This window comes from Nothobranchius furzeri, chromosome 13, assembly GCF_043380555.1.
Source record: "Nothobranchius furzeri strain GRZ-AD chromosome 13, NfurGRZ-RIMD1, whole genome shotgun sequence".
NCBI lineage: Eukaryota > Metazoa > Chordata > Actinopteri > Cyprinodontiformes > Nothobranchiidae > Nothobranchius > Nothobranchius furzeri.
In genome coordinates this window covers 56,897,422-56,917,925 of record NC_091753.1, presented here as the reverse complement: position 1 = coordinate 56,917,925, position 20,504 = coordinate 56,897,422, and the positions used below count along the sequence as shown (strand labels likewise).

The following is a 20,504-nucleotide window of genomic DNA, read 5'->3' as shown; positions in this document are numbered from 1 at the left end:
ACATCCAGTGTAACAGTTCCACCAGGTCTAACAGGTCAATAAGGTCCATCAAATCCATCAGATCCAACAGATCCATCAGGTTCATCAGATCCATCACATCCATTAGATCCATCAGATCCATTAGATCCATCAGATCCATTATACCCATTAGATCTATCAGATCCATTAGATCCACCAGGTTCATCAGATCCATCACATCCATTAGATCCATTATATCCATCAGATCTATCAGGTTAATCAGATCCATTAGATCCATCAGATCCATTAGATCCACCAGGTTCATCAGATCCATCACATCCATTAGATCCATTATATCCATCAGGTCCATCAGATCCATTAGATCCACCAGGTTCATCAGATCCATCACATCCATTAGATCCATCACATGCATTAGATCCATTATATCCATCAGATCCATTAGATCCATTAGATCCATCAGATCTATCAGGTTAATCAGATCCATTAGATCCATCAGATCCATTAGATCCACCAGGTTCATCAGATCCATCACATCCATTAGATCCATCAGATCCATCAGATCCATTATATCCATTAGGTCCATCAGATCCATTAGATCCACCAGGTCCATCAGATCCATTAGATCCAACAGATCCATCAGGTTAATCAGATCCATCACATCCATTATATGCATCAGATCCATTAGATCCACTGGATCCATCAGATCCATTATATACATTAGGTCCATCAGATCCATTAGATCCATTAGATCCATCAGGTTAATCAGATCCATTGGATCCATTAGAACCATTACGTTCATCAGATCCATCTGGTATATCTGATCCATTTAGGGGAGACGATGAATCATGGGTTGGGAGTTTGCCCTGTAACCAGTTCAAACCCAGGGTCTATTTGTGTCAATCCTTGTGTCTTTGGACAAAGTCCCTTATCTCCTTGCCTGCTGATGGTGGTCAGAGGGACCAGAGGTAACTGGGTAGGACAACCTCTCTTCTGTCAGTGGGCCCAGGCCAGTTGTGTTTACATTGTGAAACTAAAGTGCGTTGGAGTCCCTGACTCAGAAAAAGACTTTACGGATTTTATTATCTGATCCATTCGGTCTATCAGAATGTCACGGCTGCTGTCAAAGATGTTAATAAAAAGAATTAGGGAGAAAATAAAAAATGTAAAAGTTTCCCTCAAGTGATGCCTGACAGTTGTTCTGAAAGGTTTATGGTCAGACGGAGCGGATGGGTTCTTGATTAAAACAAATCAAAAACATGTCAGTGAGTAATTATTGTCATTTCAGCCCATCATAATGCATTAGATTGTATTCACATAGCACTTTCCAAGGCACCCAAAATGCAATTAAAACACGTATTTACACATATGTTCCTTTTGGCTTTCCCTACATTACTATTTCAATACAAACTGGTGTTCCTCTCATATATCAGTTAAATTTACTGGCATAGTCACACAGTTCAGCAGCTAATAAACCTCTCAGTTCACATATGACATCACTTCCTGTAGTCACACACACACACACACACACACACACACACACACACACACACACACACACACACACACACACACACACACACACACGTACAGTACCATATTAGTAGACATAACAGAGCCAGAGAGGCTACATCATTCAGCATAACTCCAACATGACACCACTCAGCTCTGTGTGTGTGTGTGTGTGTGTGTGTGCTTGTGTGTGTGTGTTTTAAAATTTATTAAGTTCATCTGCTGAAATCCAGTTGACTGCATCGCTGCTGCTCCACAGAGACCAACATGGACCAGTTCAGTCTCTTTCTCAGACAATATTTCCCACGAGACCCGCGGCAGGAAGATGGAAAGAATGAAAACTGTGTGTGTGTGTGTGTGTGTGTGTGTGTGTTTGTGTGTGTGTGTGAGTGCGTGCGTGTGTGTGCTTATGAGTGTGTGACATATTTTACCAGCTTGCTTCCCAGGCTCTGAAAGCTGTCCCCTTCCACACACACACACACACACACACACACACACACGCACACACACACACACACACACACACACACACACACACACACACACACACACACACACACACACACACACACACACACGCACACACTAATTTTTACACACACTCTCTCTTCAGTTTGTAAATGACTTGATTCAATGATTCCAGGGCCCTCATTCATCAACTTTACCTACAATCAGATATGTGTGTAATGTGTGTGTGGAGGGGTTTTACACATTGTGTGGTACTCACCATTTTGTCCTTCTGGGTAGAAATGTTCTTACTGTAAATATAGAGAAATCTCACACCATGCATACAAAGAGCATCTGGTGGTAGAAGGGGGGACAGCGCAGAAGGTCTCAGTCATCCACACATGTTCCTCATCCACTAATAGTTTTACCCAACATAACTGGTGTTAGGCCCTATAACAGACGCCTGTGACCGACGGGAATGTAGCATTGTGGCATTGTTGACTTTGTGTTATTGGAGGATATGGCGGCATTCCTTATGCTTGAAAAAGATCCTTCTGGAGCTATGCCGTGATTTGAGATCTTTGCGGAGCAATTGACAAACAGCACAAATCCGATTCCAGTTTCTATTCAGTCATTGACGACTATGAGAACCACCAAAACCTCCTCCTCTGCTCCCCAAACACACATGCGTTACCAAGGTAACCAAACTGAGCGACAGCTCTGAACTCAGACAACAATGTCTAAACAACAAAAAAAAAGTCCAAACAGATCTTCCAAACAACTCCTTAAATGCAAACTATAAGTGAAAACCCATCACACTCCATTTATTTCTGACAGGGATCTCTCCTCTGTCCAGACCATGGCCATTCCCCACCCCCCCCCGTGTCCTGTCTGGCTGTGAAGCAAACAGACTAATGTCTGAATGCTGGTGACAAGCCTTACAGATTTACTCTCAGGTGGAGCATCAAAGCGTCTGCTTTTAATGTCACGCCTGATACTTAAAACTTTATTGTTATTGTTTTTGAATGCTTTGTAATTCTGACCAGACACGGAGACAGAGGTGAAAGAGAAAGGAAGATACAAAAAGGAGGGGGGTAGGGGGGGGGAGGGTTCCACAAAAATAAACAATAATGAACAAGAGTCTGCTTCTAGACCTGCAGAAAGAGAAAAAAAGAAAAATAAAGACAAAGAAACACAACAACAATACAACAAGATCAAGCTATCACTGCGTCAACTTGATGAAGAAATATATAATCAACATTGTTTAACTGAACAATCACACGATAATAAATCACAGTGCATTAAATGCCCACCATAGCCTTAAGACATGTGTTGAACGTGCCCAAGTCCATACTTATGAGAGCACCTTGTGAGCACCTGTGTGTGTACACGCGCTTGTTTATGTAAGGTTTCTCTATAGGAGCGTCCAACAGAGAGTGTGAGGGACCACAGATCTGCCCCCTAAAGCTGTGCAGGAGACGGAGGGAGCTCCAAGTCCCAGAGATCCAGGAGCTGCCCCAGAACACAGGAACCCCAAGGGGACTGCAACCAGAAAAGCCCCCGCCCCCCGGGGGGGGCCACAACCAGCAGCTGGTAGAGTCCCAGGAGATATCAGCGGCAAACCCACAGGCCCGCCCGCAGCCTCCCACCCCCTAGCCGGCCGAGCCCGGGACCCAGCGACCTGGGACCCAGGGGCGACCACCCCCGCCGGGGACCCAGCAGAGCCCAGGGACCCAGACCCCACCAGGCAGCCACCGGGATTGGTCAGGCAGACGCCAAAATTCTTAAACTCCCTGACCTGGGAGCCACGAACCACGCAGACCAAGGCACCACACTCCACAACAGGTGTGGCAGGGAGAGGGGAGACAAATATCTATGTCATCAGAAGAAGTCCCAGGAGAAGGGAGGAGTCAAAGGCCCCACCTGACATATACAGTCATACACAAACACAGTCACACACTCCCTCCCTCATGTACTGCTGCACATGGGGTACAACCATCACCGGTTCCCAGAGTTCGACCCTTTCTGCTGGGGTGCTGCTGAGCAGGCTCCCACGCCCAACGCTGAGCACAGCAACCCACCACCCCAGACCCCAAACAGACAGCCAGATCTCCCTCCTAGCCTCCAGCCCTGGGAAGCCAAGTGACAACAGAAGTGTGCTAAGACCCTCTAGTCTGCCTCCGCCTGCTCCAATATGGTATTAGTGTTGATGGGGTGTATTCCATGGCTGTGGTGAGCGGGCAGTGCAGGCATCGTCTGGCCTACGCCAGCTGATGCCACCACACCACCCCACTTGCACCCACAGCCCTCGGTGTTTAAGTGCAGTTTAAAATTGGAAGTGGGCACCGGCACCTGGGATGAGGCTGAGAAATCTCCCCGCCAAATGCCGTTGAATGTGCTCACTCCCGAGGCCCTAAGTGTGTGTTTGTGTGGAATGTCGTTGGTGGAACAATTCTGATTGTTTCACAGCCAGACAGGACACGGTAAAAAGACAGGAACAGTCCTTGGGCCGTCGCTGATGACGTTTTACAGGGACGTGAGTTTACAAGTACAGACAAGTATGCATACTGAGAGATGGCCAGTATTTTCAACCTCTGTAAGGTGTGTAGTTCTCTGCTACTTGGACAGCCATTGCCTCGATCTTGCTGTCAATAAAGTTTTTTTTTTCTTTTTCCATTTGGGAAGAACACAGGGATTCCCCTCGTGAGCTGAAGTTGTGGTGTGACCAGATATTGAGGACGTTTTTGTATGTAAATGACAGTGAACAGACATGAGCACCTGGGTCAGCGGCGACTCCAGAAATGTTTTTCTGCAGGTGCTATGAAGGAGCTAGTCTTTTTATTGCGGGTGCTATGAAGTAAGTGGTCGTGCGTACCTATTGTTCTCTAAAACACCTTCAACACTAGCAGATACACATATGTGCACAACACCTCAACAACACCTGAAACAATCATTAATACACATCATAAACATATGAACAATCACTGACTTTTCCATGAAATCATAAACACATACAGCCACACAGAAAACCATCTATAGTGTTGCAAAGTTAGCTAACGTTAGTGTTAGCATTTCCAGCGGCAAAACCCTGGACTGCTGCGGCGGTTGAGGGTTGACTCTCTTCATCCAGATCCGTAGGTTTTTGTGGGTCTGAGATCACTTCCAAACATTCATTCGTTTCTGACTGAACCCGTGGAAATGTGGGCAACAAAAACGATCCATTTTACCACTAGCTCTACCTTTCACTCGTTCACAGGTGGAAAATGAGTTCAAAGGTTAACATAAATTTATTTTTGTTTTGTATGATAAATATTATCACATCCACACGTTAAATTAAACTTAAATTGTAAAAAAAAAATCTAACATTTACTTGGGGGTGCAATGAATAATCCAGGGGTAGCTATAGCACCCCCTAGCGCCCCCCTGGCGCCGCCACTGACCTGGGTATGCACAGGTGGGATTCATCATCAGTCGATTGCTCAGGAACATGCACGAGTGCCCACCGCATGTTTCATAAATCAGGATTTTGGCCATTTGTACGAACTTTCTAGGTTTCATTTGCAGGATGGAATACAGGACAGTTTCCATGAACGCTTGATGAATGAGGCCCCAGGGGCTTTCTTGGTCCAGTTGGGCGGGGCTTATATTTGATTGCCTTTCACAGGTTTAAAAAATAATGACTTTATATGAAACTTCTGTCACGAGTATTTAAAAGCAATCTGGCTGGCATCTTTAAGAAGTACACTGCTAACTTAAAGAGTAAGTCACCCCCAAATCAACTTTTTATTTCTGATAAACTGTATAAATGCGTGTCGAATCGTGCTGCAGACACGTGTAGTCAATAGATTTGTACTTTAGTGCATTTTAGTTAAAATTAACTTTTCTGCCTAAAACTGTTGGTGTTGCGCCGTTGTCGGGTAAAAACTCTGCACTGCATTTTAATTTAAATCTGCCATCGCTATTGGCTAAGAGGTACTCTAGAATGTTAGCTGGTACCATATGATGTCACAATGTCGTTGTGAGCCTGTGTGTGTGTGTGTGTGTGTGTGTGTGTGTGTGTGTGTGTGTGTGTGTGTGTGTGTGTGTGTGTGTGTGTGTGTGTGTGTGTGTGTGTGTGTGTGTGTGTGTGTGTGCATATTTGTTAGTGGCACCGCCCTCTCGGTCTGCTGGGCAACAGCATTTGTGTCATGTCTCCCAATCCTTCACCCTCCTCTGCCTTCATGCAGCACACCTGGTCTCATCATCAAGCCCCAGCCAAGCCATGTTTCCCTGACTACCACAATCTGCTTCATCCACTTCACCTGCTTCTGTCTCCTCAGCTCATCACTCACACCTGTTCCCCCTCCTACAAAAGAACCAGCCACCCAGTCATTCAGTGCCTGATCTCTGCCTCCGGACCTCGTTTTTCTCCTGACCCCTGCCTGAACTCTGCCTGCCTCCACGACCTTCGCCTGTCCTCAACCTCGCCCCTTGCCTGTTCCCCGCATCTGCATGTCCGATCTGGTTTTGACTCTCGCCTCCTCTCTGACTCTGTTCCCAGCCTCGCCCAACTCTGGTAACTCTGCTTCAAATAAAGACTTTTTTAAAATATATTTTTACTGTGTTTGACGTCTTCACGGGTCTTAGTTCAGTTCATGACAATTAGTTACATTTTTCAAACAGGAAGTGGGAGTGGAGTAATACTCTTGTAGGGGGTGACTTGCTCTTTAATACTTGTTATATACGGTTTATTAGCACATTATGGTTGCTACGTTACCTCTATTCCTTTACTAGTCACACTATACTTAGTTATTACACTTTACTTTGTAAGATAATTGCTTATAGCTTCTGTTACTACAGAGCTATAGTGTTTTTTTCAGAATATTTTGTCCACCAGACAGTTTATTCCAGAACATTTAGTTTAATCCAGATTTGTGAGAGTTTATATTCCTGTCTATCCTCAGGGATGCATCCTGGTGCCTCTTGGAGGCTCTCTCATAGTTTGTGGAATAGACTCCCACAGACTATGAGAGTGTTCTACATTCAGCTCCTTTAAGACGTGGGTCAAACGCTGGTTATGGACAGGTCAAGATTGCACGCATCTGTAGAGGCGGAATCATTTTAATGTTTTTGAATCTCTGTTAGTGACACAGAAGTGGAGTTATGGTCTTAATGTACTATTTTTTTCTTATGTAATTGCTTTCTTGGGCCCATGTGCGAACTGGCCCTTTGGGACTACAGATGGAAATTAGCCCTCGGCTATAATCTGGTGTGTTTACATTTATGTTGTTTTATTCATGTATGTTCATTAACCAAGCCCCCACAATGCGGCTCAAAAATTGAGCCCAACCCGGAAGTACCAAAAATTGCAGTTCCACCCTCATCCACTAGGGGCTGGTGTCAGAAGTGAGCAAATCCTCATTGACTCCCATGTTAAAAATGCCAATTTCACAGCAGAAATAAACATGTTTACAGCCTGGTACCAGAACATGTTTTTGGGTTAAATGATCTAGTTTACACTCATGACAACTCTGAGGGGGGTGAATTTTTTTCTCAATCTTCTGTTTAAGTGTATTAAAAGCCTAAAATTCTGTATAATTAATGAGCATCAGACCCACGTGACCACAGAGCTAGCTCCGTGGAAAGGCCTCAGTAGAGCCTCGGTCTGGCCTGGAAACTGTTCCGGGATTTTGAGTCTCTGTGTGTGTGTATTCTTGTTTGGATATTTTTGTGCAATTGTTGGACAAAATGACTTGCTGTGGCATTAATTGCACTAATAGAGCGTCCAAGGAGTCTCCACTTCATTTTTCGGTAAGTAAAATTATATTTATGTATTTTAGGTCACTGCCGAGCTGAGCTTAGATTTTAACATGTACTGTTTAACCATGAAATTTAAATGTAATAGGGTAAAACCCAGTGCATTTAACATAATGCTGCACTTTAGAAAATGGGTTGAAATATAACATGTTGGTGGAGCTGGGTTCCCACTATCGGCTTGTGGAGCTCTCGGAGACCTCTGTGTTCCACCCGGTTTTACCCAGCGGTCAGCCCGGCGTATCTCTGACTCAGAGGTTGTGCACAGTTAACTCCGGTTGTAGCTAGGTTGCTACCTCCGTTAGCTTAGCTCCCAACTCTGCGTTAGCTTTGGGTTAGCTTCAGGTTAGCTTGTAGCTAGTTCGACCGGGTGTCGTCAGTTGATCCCAGCCTTACAGCCCCACCCTCAGCTCCTCCTCTCTTCCCTTTTGTGGAATTGTCTGGGCTTGACGGAACCTGTGACACGGTCAAAATGGCGGTGGTGGCCACCTCCCATTTTAGCACAAAAACGTATTATTGGAGCGTATGGAAATGAATTGTCCATATATGTCGATGTCATTAACATGCACTGTCTCAACCAAATAAATAAAATCTAAATCTTATTTTATAATTTATCACCAGAGGCACATTTTTAATCAGCAGCAGGTTTTTTACCTCCAGAACAACATGAATAATCTGGTTCTTTGTATTTTTTCTGATCATTTTGCATCTATTTAAACCTTTTAGGCAATTTCTTTGGCCTGTATTTATTTATTTTTAGCTTTAGTGGATTTTTGCTTGAACAGGACATACACACACCACTCAGAGTATAGCTCAGGATCTTCATCAGTTCTCCATAAATGTCCAGCTCTTCCTCCTCAGATCCTCTGTCTTTGGGCTGCAGGTTATAAAAGCATTCAGACTCACGCAGAACAAACCAAGCTGCTCAGTGAGAGTAGCATGAAGCTGAAATGGGCAGCTGCTGCTGGACGCTGACATTAGGGCTTTTGACCTAAAGTATCAACAGATCCAGCCTCGCTCTGCTCGTTCCAGCTTCTCAGAGCTGCAGGACTTCCTGCTTCTGACACTCAAATAAAACTTTGTTCACATCTGAAGCAGCCGGCAGCTAAACCCTGAGCCATGTGTTGTAAAAAACATTTCAAATCACAGATTTAAAACAAGCATGTGAAAACCAGCAGATGAAACACGCCGAAGAAGGCCACTCACCTGTTGAACTCGTAGATGTCCTCGATGTTACAGAACAACGTGCTGACCTGCTCCGGCTTCAGAGGAAGAGCACCGCGGTCGATGATGCAGCCCAAGTAATCCTGCAGGAAAACAGAGAGGATGCTGAACAAGATTCTTCCTCACGCTGGTGGAGAACGCCGAACTGGGTTATCTGGCTCCACATTCCTGCTGCTGCAGGTGTTTTTGGTCTTTAACCAATGAGGAATGATGGCAAAGACACAAATGGAGGAAACAGCTGTTATTCCAACCCTGATGCTCACAAACTCCGATTGAAATCAAAATCTGAAGGTTAAGCTGTGTGTGTGTGTGTGTGTGTGTGTGTGTGTGTGTGTGTGTGTGTGTTACGTTATCTAATGTTAATGAACATTTCCTCTTAAAGTGAACCAAACTGATGACTGAGTGAATCTGCCTGATGCTTCTACTCAGTGTTGCAGCATCAGGAGGAGGTGAAGCTGCAGCAGAAGCAGCCAGCCCGTCATCTCCCAGCTTACAGCAAGAGCAGGAAACCACCTGTGCTTCGGAGCCGACCCGAGCAGCAGGAGCGGCTCGGGGAAAAAAACAGGAAGTGAAGATGGAACAGAGATGATGGTTGTCTGAGTCCGATCTGTATGGAACCTGGTGCTGATCCAGATGATCGGAACAGAAGAACCAAGCTGATCCTCGTGGGTTCAGGAACTGGACTGTTTTACTGCCTTGATTCTGTTTCTCACATCAATCAGAAAAGTGCAAAGGTTTTAAACAGGAACCTCACATCAGCTCTATTGTTTTTTTTGTTTTGTGGCTTGCCAACTCCGGGTCGGCGAGAGGTCCTACCTCAAGTGGAGGAGTTTAAGTATCTCGGGATCTTGTTCACGAGTGAGGGTAGGAGGGATCGGGAGATCGACAGGCGGATCGGTTCGGCGTCTGCAGTGATGCGGACGCTGAGCCGATCTGTCGTGGTGAAGAGGGAGCTGAGCCAGAAAGCCAGGCTCTCGATTTACCGGTCGATCTACGTCCCAATCCTCACCTATGGTCATGAGCTTTGGGTAATGACCGAAAGAACGAGATCGCAGATACAAGCGGCCGAAATGAGTTTCCTCCGTAGGGTGGCCGGGCTCAGCCTTAGAGATAGGGTGAGGAGCTCGGACATTCGGGAGGGACTCGGAGTAGAACCGCTGCTCCTCCGGATCGAAAGGAGTCAGTTGAGGTGGTTTGGGCCTCTGGTCAGGATGCCTCCTGGACGCCTCCCTGGGGAGGTGTTTCGGACATGTCCTGCCGGCAGGAGGCCCCCGGGTCGACCCAGGACACGTTGGAGAGGTTACATCTCCAATCTGGTCCGGGAACGCCTTGGGGTCCTGCCGGAGGAGCTGGTGGAGGTGGCCGGGGAGAGGACGGTCTGGAGCTCCCTAGTTGGGATGCTGCCCCCGCGACCCGGACCCGGATAAGCGGAGGAAGACGACGTTTGTTTTTTCATCTTTGTCCACATTTTGGAATGAAGAGATCAGTGGCTCTCCGAACTGTTTCACAGAATTCCCAAATCTGTCTCAGCTGGACCAGGGAAAGAAATTAGCTTTAACCAGCTTTTGGTATCAAACAGGACAAAAGGAAATTAGACCTATAAGCCACCTCCAGCTGAATTTTAGAGCCTGAACTTCACATCTGGATGAAGCTGCCTCAGGTCAGAGGTCAGAGATAACAACGTGATGAGGCTCTGATGAAGAACAGCAGGCTGGAGGAGTGGTTCAAAGGTTTTTGGGTTTGAGTCCTATCAGAATCCAGACTTACAGGAGACTATTTGTCTAACCACTCCGATGTTCCCTGCTTTAAGCACCACCCCCAGCTGTAGACGGTCAGGTAAAAGGTTCCTGAGCTTCTAAAGGAACTCTCTCTTAGGTCAGCAGTTTTCTATCGTGGGACATGAAACCAGAGGATGAAGACTCATTCTGAGTCCAGAAGACAAGAGACAGAAGTTTAACACGAAGTTGTAAAAAAGAATCACATTAAAATCTGCTTGTTCCTCCTGAACTTGTCCCAGACCATCGCTGAGATGATGATGAGCACCATCATCACTTTCACCACCTTCTAAAGGCACCAGGAAGCGCTGCAGGGCATCATGGGAGAGATGAGTGAAAAGCAGCTGGGATAAAGGACAGAAGACAGCAGGAATGAGGAAGAAGGTTTGTTCCGAGACACGGAGGAGGAGGAGGAGCAGTGGCTGGATGGAGGTGAACGTGAAAATTCATTTTATTTTGCTTTTTGATCTCTGGGTAACAAACTTAGTCTCCCTCTTGTTTTTTCTCTTCCTGTGACATTTTGTCCTTTTCTTCACCATGCCCCCCCCCCCCCCCCCCCCCCCCCACACACACACACACACACAGGTTGGAGTCCCACCCTTTTCCCCCTTGCACCCCCCTGTTTCCTGTCCCACTTGGCTCCAGGTCAGCACAGCGATCCTCTCAGTCGCTCACTTTTCTCTCCCAAAACAAAAAATGAGTCCGAGTCTCGTTACGGCGTTTCTTCAACCCCAGCGGCTCCTCCTGCAGGAGGCTAGTTGTCTGAGAAGGGAATTCTGATTATGGATGAGGAGCTGAACCCGGAGGAGGAGTTTTAGGGTTGTTTTCGTCTCAAAGGGAAACATTTCTCACAGTCAGGCACACAAAACACACAGAGACACAAAAACATTTAAACTATGGTGAGTCTGTCAAGCTGCAGAAGAACCAGTCTGTAGGGGAGCCATGATGAAGAGGAGATCTTCTTCCTCATGTTTGCTTTGTCATTAAACACACACACACACACACACACACACACACACACACACACACACACACACACACACACACACAACTCTTCTGGTCGTTGGTTCAGATTCCAAGTGAGTCTGACATCATGTTGCCTGAATCAAAACCAGACCTGGAAAAACCTCAGGAGCAGCAGGAACAGAGGCTTTCATTACAGGGGACACACACACACACACACACACACACACACACACACACACACACACACACACACACACACACACACACACACACACACACACACACACACACACACACACACACACACACACACACACACACACACACACAGATCATGGACACAGGAATTCTGGGATTGCTGCTTCTCTAAGAAGACTGAAATAAGATGTTTTGCAGATGGAGCCACATCTTTGTGTCCCAGCTGGCAGAACTGAACCAGAACTTAGCCTGAGCCGGCCTGTGGAGCCATAGGACAATACATGAAAGGAGTGTTTCATTCATTTCTCACAGTTTTTCTTACAGATCTATTAGATTTTCACCGGGTGACGGAGGCACAGGAGTTAAGAGCTCGCTCTGTAATCGGAAGGTTGCAGGTTCGAGCCCCGCTCTGTCTGTCGCTGTCGTTGTGTCCTTGGGCAAGACACTTAACCCACGTTGCCTGCTGGTGGTGGTCGGAGGGACCGGTGGCGCCAGTGCTCGGCAGCCTCGCCTCTGTCAGTGCGCCCCAGGGCAGCTGTGGCTACATCGTAGCTCATCCCCACCAGTGTATGAATGTGTGTGTGAATGGATGAATGACTGATTGTGTTGTAAAGCGCCTTGGGGGGTTCCAGGACTCTAGAAGGCACTATATCAAATACAGGCCATTTACCATTTTGTTATTGCCAATAACGTCTCCGTTGGGCTCACTGTGGATATAAAACTCCGTTAGTTTCATCAGCATCCTTTAATATTCGGTTTAAAGTCAGACATCAGGCATTAACTTATTAGATTACATGTTTTGTGTTGTTAGTGACTGTTTCATGGCATTATTTCTAAATACTTCCTGGCCTCTGGGTGTTTTAGCTTTGCTCCACTAACAACTGAATCAAATTCCTGTCTTTCCTGACTGATGTCACTCTGACTGTAACCGGATCAGAACCAGACCGAGACAAAACCAGCCCATCCTTAACTGGACTAATCTGATCCGTACTCATAATAAAAAGCTCTAAATACAGCTGTAAAATGTTTATTCGCTGCACAACGAGGCCGAGGAAGTAAACGGGAAATGATTTGCTCGTTTATGTTTTAATAATCAGCATCGGGCCCGCGGTTAGTCTGGAGTCATGAGGCTGGAGGAGACCTCAGAGGTGGGGTTGGCTAGCAAAGAGGAAGGATGTGGTGATGAAGAGGAGAGCAGGAGGTTTGTCTGCTGACTGACAGACAGCTGATGGGGCTGACAGCCTCAGTGTGTGTGTGTGTGTGTGTGTGTGTGTGTGTGTGTGATAGAGAGAGTTGGCAGAGGATGAAAGCCGCAGTAAATTCTGCATTTTACTTCAAAACAATGTTTGACTGCGATCAGACGTCTCCACCTGAACCAGCGATGAATGATCCAACAATCGTTTTTCTATAAAATCAGATTTTTTTTTACTTGATGAAAGGCTTGAAAGTTGCATCCAGATGTCAAAAAGTGAAGCAAATATTCAGATTCAGATTTTCACATGGCCTGGTAGAGGACCGAGAAGACCATCAGGACCACAACCTGAAGCTGTACATCGGCAACCACAGAGACCATAGGAGGAGGGAGGGTTCTCCACATCAGCAGCAGGAATGTCTGACCAGCAGGTGGAATAGATGCAGGTGCAGCGAGCGTCACCATGCTGACGCATAGCTAGCTGTGATGATACGCATACAGCAGTATGTTTGTGTGTTCAATACCCTAAAAATGACTTTTTGACTATTTTACGGCTGACAAATCCTCACAAACACAGAAAAGATCCACACGCATTCGGCAGGAGCTACATGTAATGCAGCTGTGTTTTTGTAGGAAACACCGATCAGACCAGCTCACGGGTTCTAGGACGGCACGACGAACCGCGACAAACTGTCTTGGAAACTAAAATTACAACATAAAATGAGTGAAGTATGAAGAGGTCAAAGGTGACATTTTCTTCACATCAAAGCTTCTAAAACCCAGAGTCAGAGCAGGAGGTGTGAGCTCAGCGATGTCGCAACAGGAGGAGGAGACAGACACATGTAAACTGGCCTGGGGGGTGCACACCTGGGCAGTAAATCAGCTGGCAGCTCTGTGACACACACACACACACTCACTCACACACACGCAGGTATGTGCCGGTGTGTTTGTCCTTCCCGTAGATCCCTGCTGCATCGTGATACGCCAAACAGGACTGATGCTTTAAAAAATAAATGGGTAACCATGGCAACTGCTAACACTGGCTGCAGATTTAGTAGGAGCAAAAGTTACCACAGATCTCAGACCAGTTGCTTCTTTCTCATCAGCTCTGTCAAGCTGAGTAGTTCCCCCTGACTTCTTACCTCCACGATGCTCTTCAGGTCTCTGACGTAGGCCTGCTCTGTCTCTACAATCTCCAGAACCACTCTGTCCAGACGGGAAAGCTGCCTGGGCCTGGCCACCGCCGTCACTGCCACCGGATTGGACACATGTCCATTAGGGGCGTGGCCTGCTCCCATCACCTTTGCAACCCCTCCTCCTCCTTGTGGTGTTATGAGGGGGGTGAGGTCCAGACTGATGTCAGAGTCATTCCTCTTTGGCATGGAGGATGAGGAGGAGGTGTTGTAGGCTGGAACGGCACCATAGGGAAGTGATGAAGATGAAGAGGAGGAGGAGTGGGAGGCATCCTGCAGGGAGACGGAGGAGGTGGACGAGGACAGGGTGAAGGAGGCGGGGCGCTCGCCATCTGAGCAGATGGTGTTGACCGAAGTGCAGGAGGAGGATGAGGCTCCTCGATCCCCAGTCGACATCATCCTACCCACAATCCCGCTCAGGGATGAGACCGATGAGGGACGCTTGGAGGCTGCAGAGAGAAACAGGACATGGCCGATCAAGCTAGTTCTATTTCCTCCATCAGTCATCAGATTTAAATCAAGGCTCTTCATCATATCTGATATTGTGACTTACAAACATGTTTGAAATTACAGTAATGCAAAAACAGAATCTAAGAGGACTGAGGACTAAACCCTGTGGAACACCTTTAGGAAACACCATTAATCAGCCACTGTTCACAGCTGGAAGAAGTTTAAAAAAATTAGTCTAAACAACTTAAAGAGGTGTTTTTGTCTTAAAAATTTGGTCACCGTTGATAATGAATAAACAGGAAATGAGAAGCGAGAACCAGGCTGACTCTGCCATCAGCAGAGTTAACATCCTGCGCCATTAAAATAATCAATCAAGTGAGTACAAACCCTTCAGAACAAACAGTCAGCCTTAATTCAAACAACCACTATCAAAACTCACCAGAAAACTCCAACAAATGTAAATAAAACCTCAGTCTGTTCTCAGTAGGACCGTAAACGCACCGTCTGTCACTGCAAACAGGAAGTGTGTCCAACAGAGCATCTCCTCACCTCAGGCCCAGAAACTGTTCCTCTTTTTGTTACAAAACTGACTTTTTACCCCTGAGAGAAAATCACATATTTAGCTAAGTGCAAAAGAGATTGCTTGTACACCTTTAACACCTGTAAGCCCCTCCCCCTGAGTCACATAAAGGATCAGACCATTCAGGGTCTAATCTGTGTGTCCTGGCAAGAATTCTAGAGACCCTAGTAAGTCAACAATTGAAAGACTTTTGATATTCAAATGACCTTCTCTCACGTCTGCAATCAGGTTTCAGAAAACAGCGCAGAACCATCACTGCAGCTACAAAGCGGACCAATGACATCCTTGTTGCTCTTGATAAAAAGCACTTTTTATTGACCCGTCAAAGGCCTTTGACACTGTTTTTATTTTTGCTTTTCTTCCAGCATATAAATTAAAACTTTCTTCAACAGAAAGAAAACTTGAGAAACAACAAGTAACTTCCACCTTTGGCAAAAGCAGCAAGAAGTTTTCCAACTGATTCAGTAAAGCCTAAAATCAAAAGCTTGTTTTACGATTTAATTACAAAACTCTGCATCCTTTATAAGAGAAAACAGGAACAAAAACCAGAAAAATGAGTCAAATCATATCAGAAAACAGACAGAGACGCTGCAGAGGTTTACTTACTGCGTTCAGTGTTGTCAGAGTGTGTGAGAGTGTGTGTGTCTGTTGGTCCAGATGTTGCATCGATCCATTGGTTGTCGTTAATGACTCAATGAAGTCCGTCAGACACAGACTTAGAATAAAAAGAACCGTTGATTTCCTGTTGTTAGCTCTGAAATGTGTGTGTGAGTGTGTGTATGTGCCTGTGAGTGTGTGCAAGTGTGTGAGTGTGTGAATTTGCATATGTGTGCATGTGAGAGTGTGTACAAGTGTGTGAGTGTGTGCATGTGCCTATGTGGGCACGTGAGTGTGTGTGCAAGTGTGTGAGTGTGTGTATGTGCCTGTGTGTGCACGTGAGTGTGTGTGCAAGTATGTGAGTGTGTGCATGTGCCTATGTGGGCACGTGAGTGTGTGTGCAAGTGTGTGAGTGTGTGTATGTGCCTGTGTGTGCAGGTGAGTGTGTGTGCAAGTATGTGAGTGTGTGTATGTGCCTGTGTGTGCATGTGAGTGTGTGTGTGCAAGTGTGTGAGTGTGTGTATGTGCCTGTGTGTGCACGTGAGTGTGTGTGCAAGTGTGTGAGTGTGTGTATCAGCCTATGTGTGCACGTGAGTGTGTGTGCAAGTGTGTGAGTGTGTGTATGTGCCTATGTGTGCACGTGAGTGTGTGTGCAAGTGTGTGAGTGCATGTGTGTATGTGCCTGTGTGTGCACGTGAGTGTGTGTGCAAGTATGTGAGTGTGTGCATGTGCCTATGTGGGCACGTGAGTGTGTGTGCAAGTGTGTGAGTGTGTGTATGTGCCTGTGTGTGCAGGTGAGTGTGTGTGCAAGTGTGTGAGTGTGTGTATGTGCCTGTGTGTGCAGGTGAGTGTGTGTGCAAGTATGTGAGTGTGTGTATGTGCCTGTGTGTGCATGTGAGTGTGTGTGTGCAAGTGTGTGAGTGTGTGTATGTGCCTGTGTGTGCACGTGAGTGTGTGTGCAAGTGTGTGAGTGTGTGTATCAGCCTATGTGTGCACGTGAGTGTGTGTGCAAGTGTGTGAGCGTGTGTATGTGCCTATGTGTGCATGTGAGTGTGTGCAAGTGTGTGAGTGTGTGTATGAGCCTATGTGTGCACGTGAGTGTGTGTTCAAGTGTGTAAGTGTGTGTATGAGCCTATGTGTGCACGTGAGTGTGTGTATGTGCCTATGTGTGCACGTGAGTGTGTGCAAGTGTGTGAGTGTGTGTATGTGCCTATGTGTGCACGTGGGTGTGTGTGCAAGTGTGTGAGTGTGTGTATCAGCCTATGTGTGCACGTGAGTGTGTGTGCAAGTGTGTGAGTGTGTGTATGTGCCTATGTGTGCACGTGAGTGTGTGTGCAAGTGTGTGAGCGTGTGTATGTGCCTATGTGTGCATGTGAGTGTGTGTGCAAGTGTGTGAGTGTGTATGAGCCTATGTGTGCACGTGAGTGTGTGTGCAAGTGTGTGAGCGTGTGTATGTGCCTATGTGTGCACGTGAGTGTGTGTGCAAGTGTGTGAGTGTGTGTATGTGCCTATGTGTGCACGTGAGTGTGTGTGCAAGTGTGTGAGTGTGTGTATGTGCCTGTGTGTGCACGTGAGTGTGTGTGCAAGTGTGTGAGTGTGTGTATGTGCCTGTGTGTGCACGTGTGTGTGTGTGTGTGTGTGTGTGTGTGTGTGTGTGTGTGTGTGCGCGCGCGTGTGTGTGTGTTGAGCCCCGGATCTTCCTCAGTCCTTAATCTGCCCCTGGGTGTGCCCATGCGTGTGTGTGTAAGTGTGTGCGTGTGCACATGTGTGTGTGTTTAAGGAAACAGGATGTGGTTTGATGAACACACTTGTGTCATTTCCATCACCTTGTGCGCTGACAGAACACACCTTTATCTCTTTCTTCCTCACAGACTGAACTGAATATGGACCCGACCAGAACAGCCCTCAGACGACTCTTGTTGTGTTAATAAACTAACTTTAAACGGTCTCTCAGTCTAAGTAGAATTGCTGAGATGGATCAACTTTAGCACGGTAATCTAATAATTAGAGTCTCACCTGTGTCTACTGTTGCTTTAAATGTGGTTCCTGTTTCTGCCGAAGCGGGTCAGTAAGCATGGATACTAAGAGTCGGTCCAAACCAAAGTTTCTGTATGTCTGAGGACATTTCAGGTAAGTCCAGAATGTTCTGAAGGGATCAGACGAGTCAGAGTTAGAGGAAAGATTTAGCAGACCAGAAGACAAATACTTCTAAAGTGATCTGATTCTGCTGGAGGTGCTTCAGATGTTATTTGTCTAAGAGTCTAGAGGGGTCGGCTCTGTGCTGCAGTGGGTTGCACAAGGAACTTTTACCCAAAGAGAAGGTAGTCCGAGCGTTCGAGTCCCAGCTGATTCAGCTGGCATCTGTAAATCACCAAGTCTGTAGCTCTGCTGTGATTAAAACACAACTTTGTCCTAATTAAAACACGTTCTCCTTTCCTTTGTTCCTTCCGTTCTCTCTCTCTCTCTCTCTCTCTCTCTCTCTCTCTCTCTCTCTCTCTCTCTCTCTCTCTCTCTCTCTCTCTCTCTCTCTCTCTCTCTCTTATCTTGGGCGTTCTCTCCATTTTCTGCCTCCTTCTTTTCTTTGGTTTTAATCAGCAGATCTGCTGAACCTTTTATGGTTCGACTGTGTTTGCTGCAACAGAAACATTGTTCAGCGCTACACTTTATCTCCACGGTGCATTCAACTTCCTGTACACAAACACACACACACACACACACATATACATCCCCCCCCCCCCCCCCCCCCCGTGTTTGAACCGTTAAGCCAGAGGAAAATAACTTTTACACAGAAACACACACACGAGCGTGTGTGTGTGTGTGTGTGTGTGTGTGTGTGTGTGTGTGTGTGTGTGTGTGTGTGTGTGTGTGTGTGTGTGTGTGTGTGTGTGTGTGTGTGTGTGTGTGTGTGTGTTGGGCCTTTTGGCGACAGGAAGTCACAGCTCTGAGTTGCTTTTGGACTCAGAGGGTTTGTTGAGAAAACGACAATTCGTTTTGACATTTAAACAGATTTTGAAAACTTTTAAAAGCTCCTTCATGCGTGTGTGTGTGTGTGTGTGTGTGTGTGTGTGTGTGTGTGTGTGTGTGTGTGTGTGTGTGTGTGTGTGTGACGGTAACAAGCATCCACTCTGGAGAGAATCAAACCCAAACCTTGGAATTAGAGGGCCATACTGCTGATAACCCGAGTGACTGAAGGGCTCTGGAGGGTTTTCATCCCGCAACCTTTGAGTACCTCCGCCTCTGAAAGTCTAGGAGCTCCATTATAGAGAAAGACACACGACAGTTATTTAAACTGATAATTCCATGAGCTGGAAAACAAAATGCTTTTATTTTTCTTCTTCTGGAACAGGAACGCTGCAGAGCGACTTGTCAAAATAAGAGCATGAAGGGAGGCCCAGATCATCCGTGTTAACTCCACAGTTTACATCACGGTTGAGTTGATTAAAGCTGCAACAGCAAATCTGCAATAAAAGCTAACTTTTAAACACAAACTCAACTCAACTTTTATTTATAGAGTGCCTTAAAGGAAAAATGCATGCCACCAAGACGCTTCACAGATCATTAAAGCATAAAAAAGCATTGGGTCAAATAAAAGAACAACAAAACAATGGATCAGATAAACCGACTAAAAACACAAAATATAACAAAACCCTTTAACTAATAACAATAAAACTAATCTTTCATGGATGCAAATTCAAAGAGTCGGAGTACCAGGCCCGGAGGGCTACCGGGGTCCCACCCTGGAGCCAGGCCTGGGGTTGGGGCCCATGAATGAGAGCCTGGTGGCCGGGCTTTCGCCCATGGGGCCCGGCCGGGCCCAGCCCAAACTGGATACATGGTCTCATCCAACTGTGGACCCACCACCCGCAGGAGGAACATGAAGGGTCCGGTGCAGCGTGGATCGGGTGGCAGACCAAGGCGGGAGCCTTGGCGGTCCCATCCCCGGACAAGGAAACTGGTTTTTGGGACATGGAACGTCACCTCGCTGGCGGGGAAGGAGCAGGAGCTTGTGGCAGAGGTTGAGCGGTACCGGCAAGATGTAGTCGGACTCACCTCGACACATAGCATTGGCTCTGGAACCCAAGTCCTTGAGAGGGGTTGGACACTCTCCTTTGCTTGTTGCTTCGGGTGAGAGGCGGAGGGCTGGGGTTGGCTTTTTGTTAGCCCCGAGACTCTCTGCCTGTGTGTTGGGGTTTACCCCGGGGGACGAGAGGGTAGCTTCCTTGCGCCTTCGGGTCGGGGAACAGGTCCTGACTGTTGTTTGTGCTTATGGGCCAAATATCAGTTCAGAGTACCCACCCTTTTTGGAGTCCCTGGGACGAGTGCTAGATAGTGCTCCATCAGGGGACTCCATTGTCCTGCTGGGGGACTTCATGACCTGGAGGGGTGCGATTGGCCTGATCTGGACTCGAGTGGTGCTTCGTTATTGGACTTCTGTGCAAGCCGCAGTTTGGCCATAATGAACACCATGTTCGAACATAAGGATGCCCATCGGTACACTTGGTACCAGGGCAGCCTAGGTCGCAGGTCGATGATAGATTTTGTAGTCGTATCATCTGACCTGCGGCCGTATGTTTTGGACACCCGAGTGAAGAGAGGAGCGA

At 46.7% G+C, this 20,504-nt stretch overlaps 1 protein-coding gene across 4 annotated transcripts in view; it reads right to left on the bottom strand.

Annotated features, from left to right (window-relative positions):
* plekhg2 (pleckstrin homology domain containing, family G (with RhoGef domain) member 2) overlaps positions 1-20,504 on the bottom strand; it is a 63,417-nt gene that overhangs the window by 22,525 nt on the left and 20,388 nt on the right. For 2 of the 4 annotated variants that reach the window (XM_070543653.1, XM_070543652.1), the window contains 2 exons: positions 14,226-14,725; positions 8,935-9,035 (listed from right to left, as the gene is read on the bottom strand). In XM_070543653.1, the coding sequence (XP_070399754.1) occupies positions 8,935-9,035; positions 14,226-14,725 (601 nt within the window). The other 2 variants (XM_070543654.1, XM_054742338.2) reach the window with 2 other exon arrangements.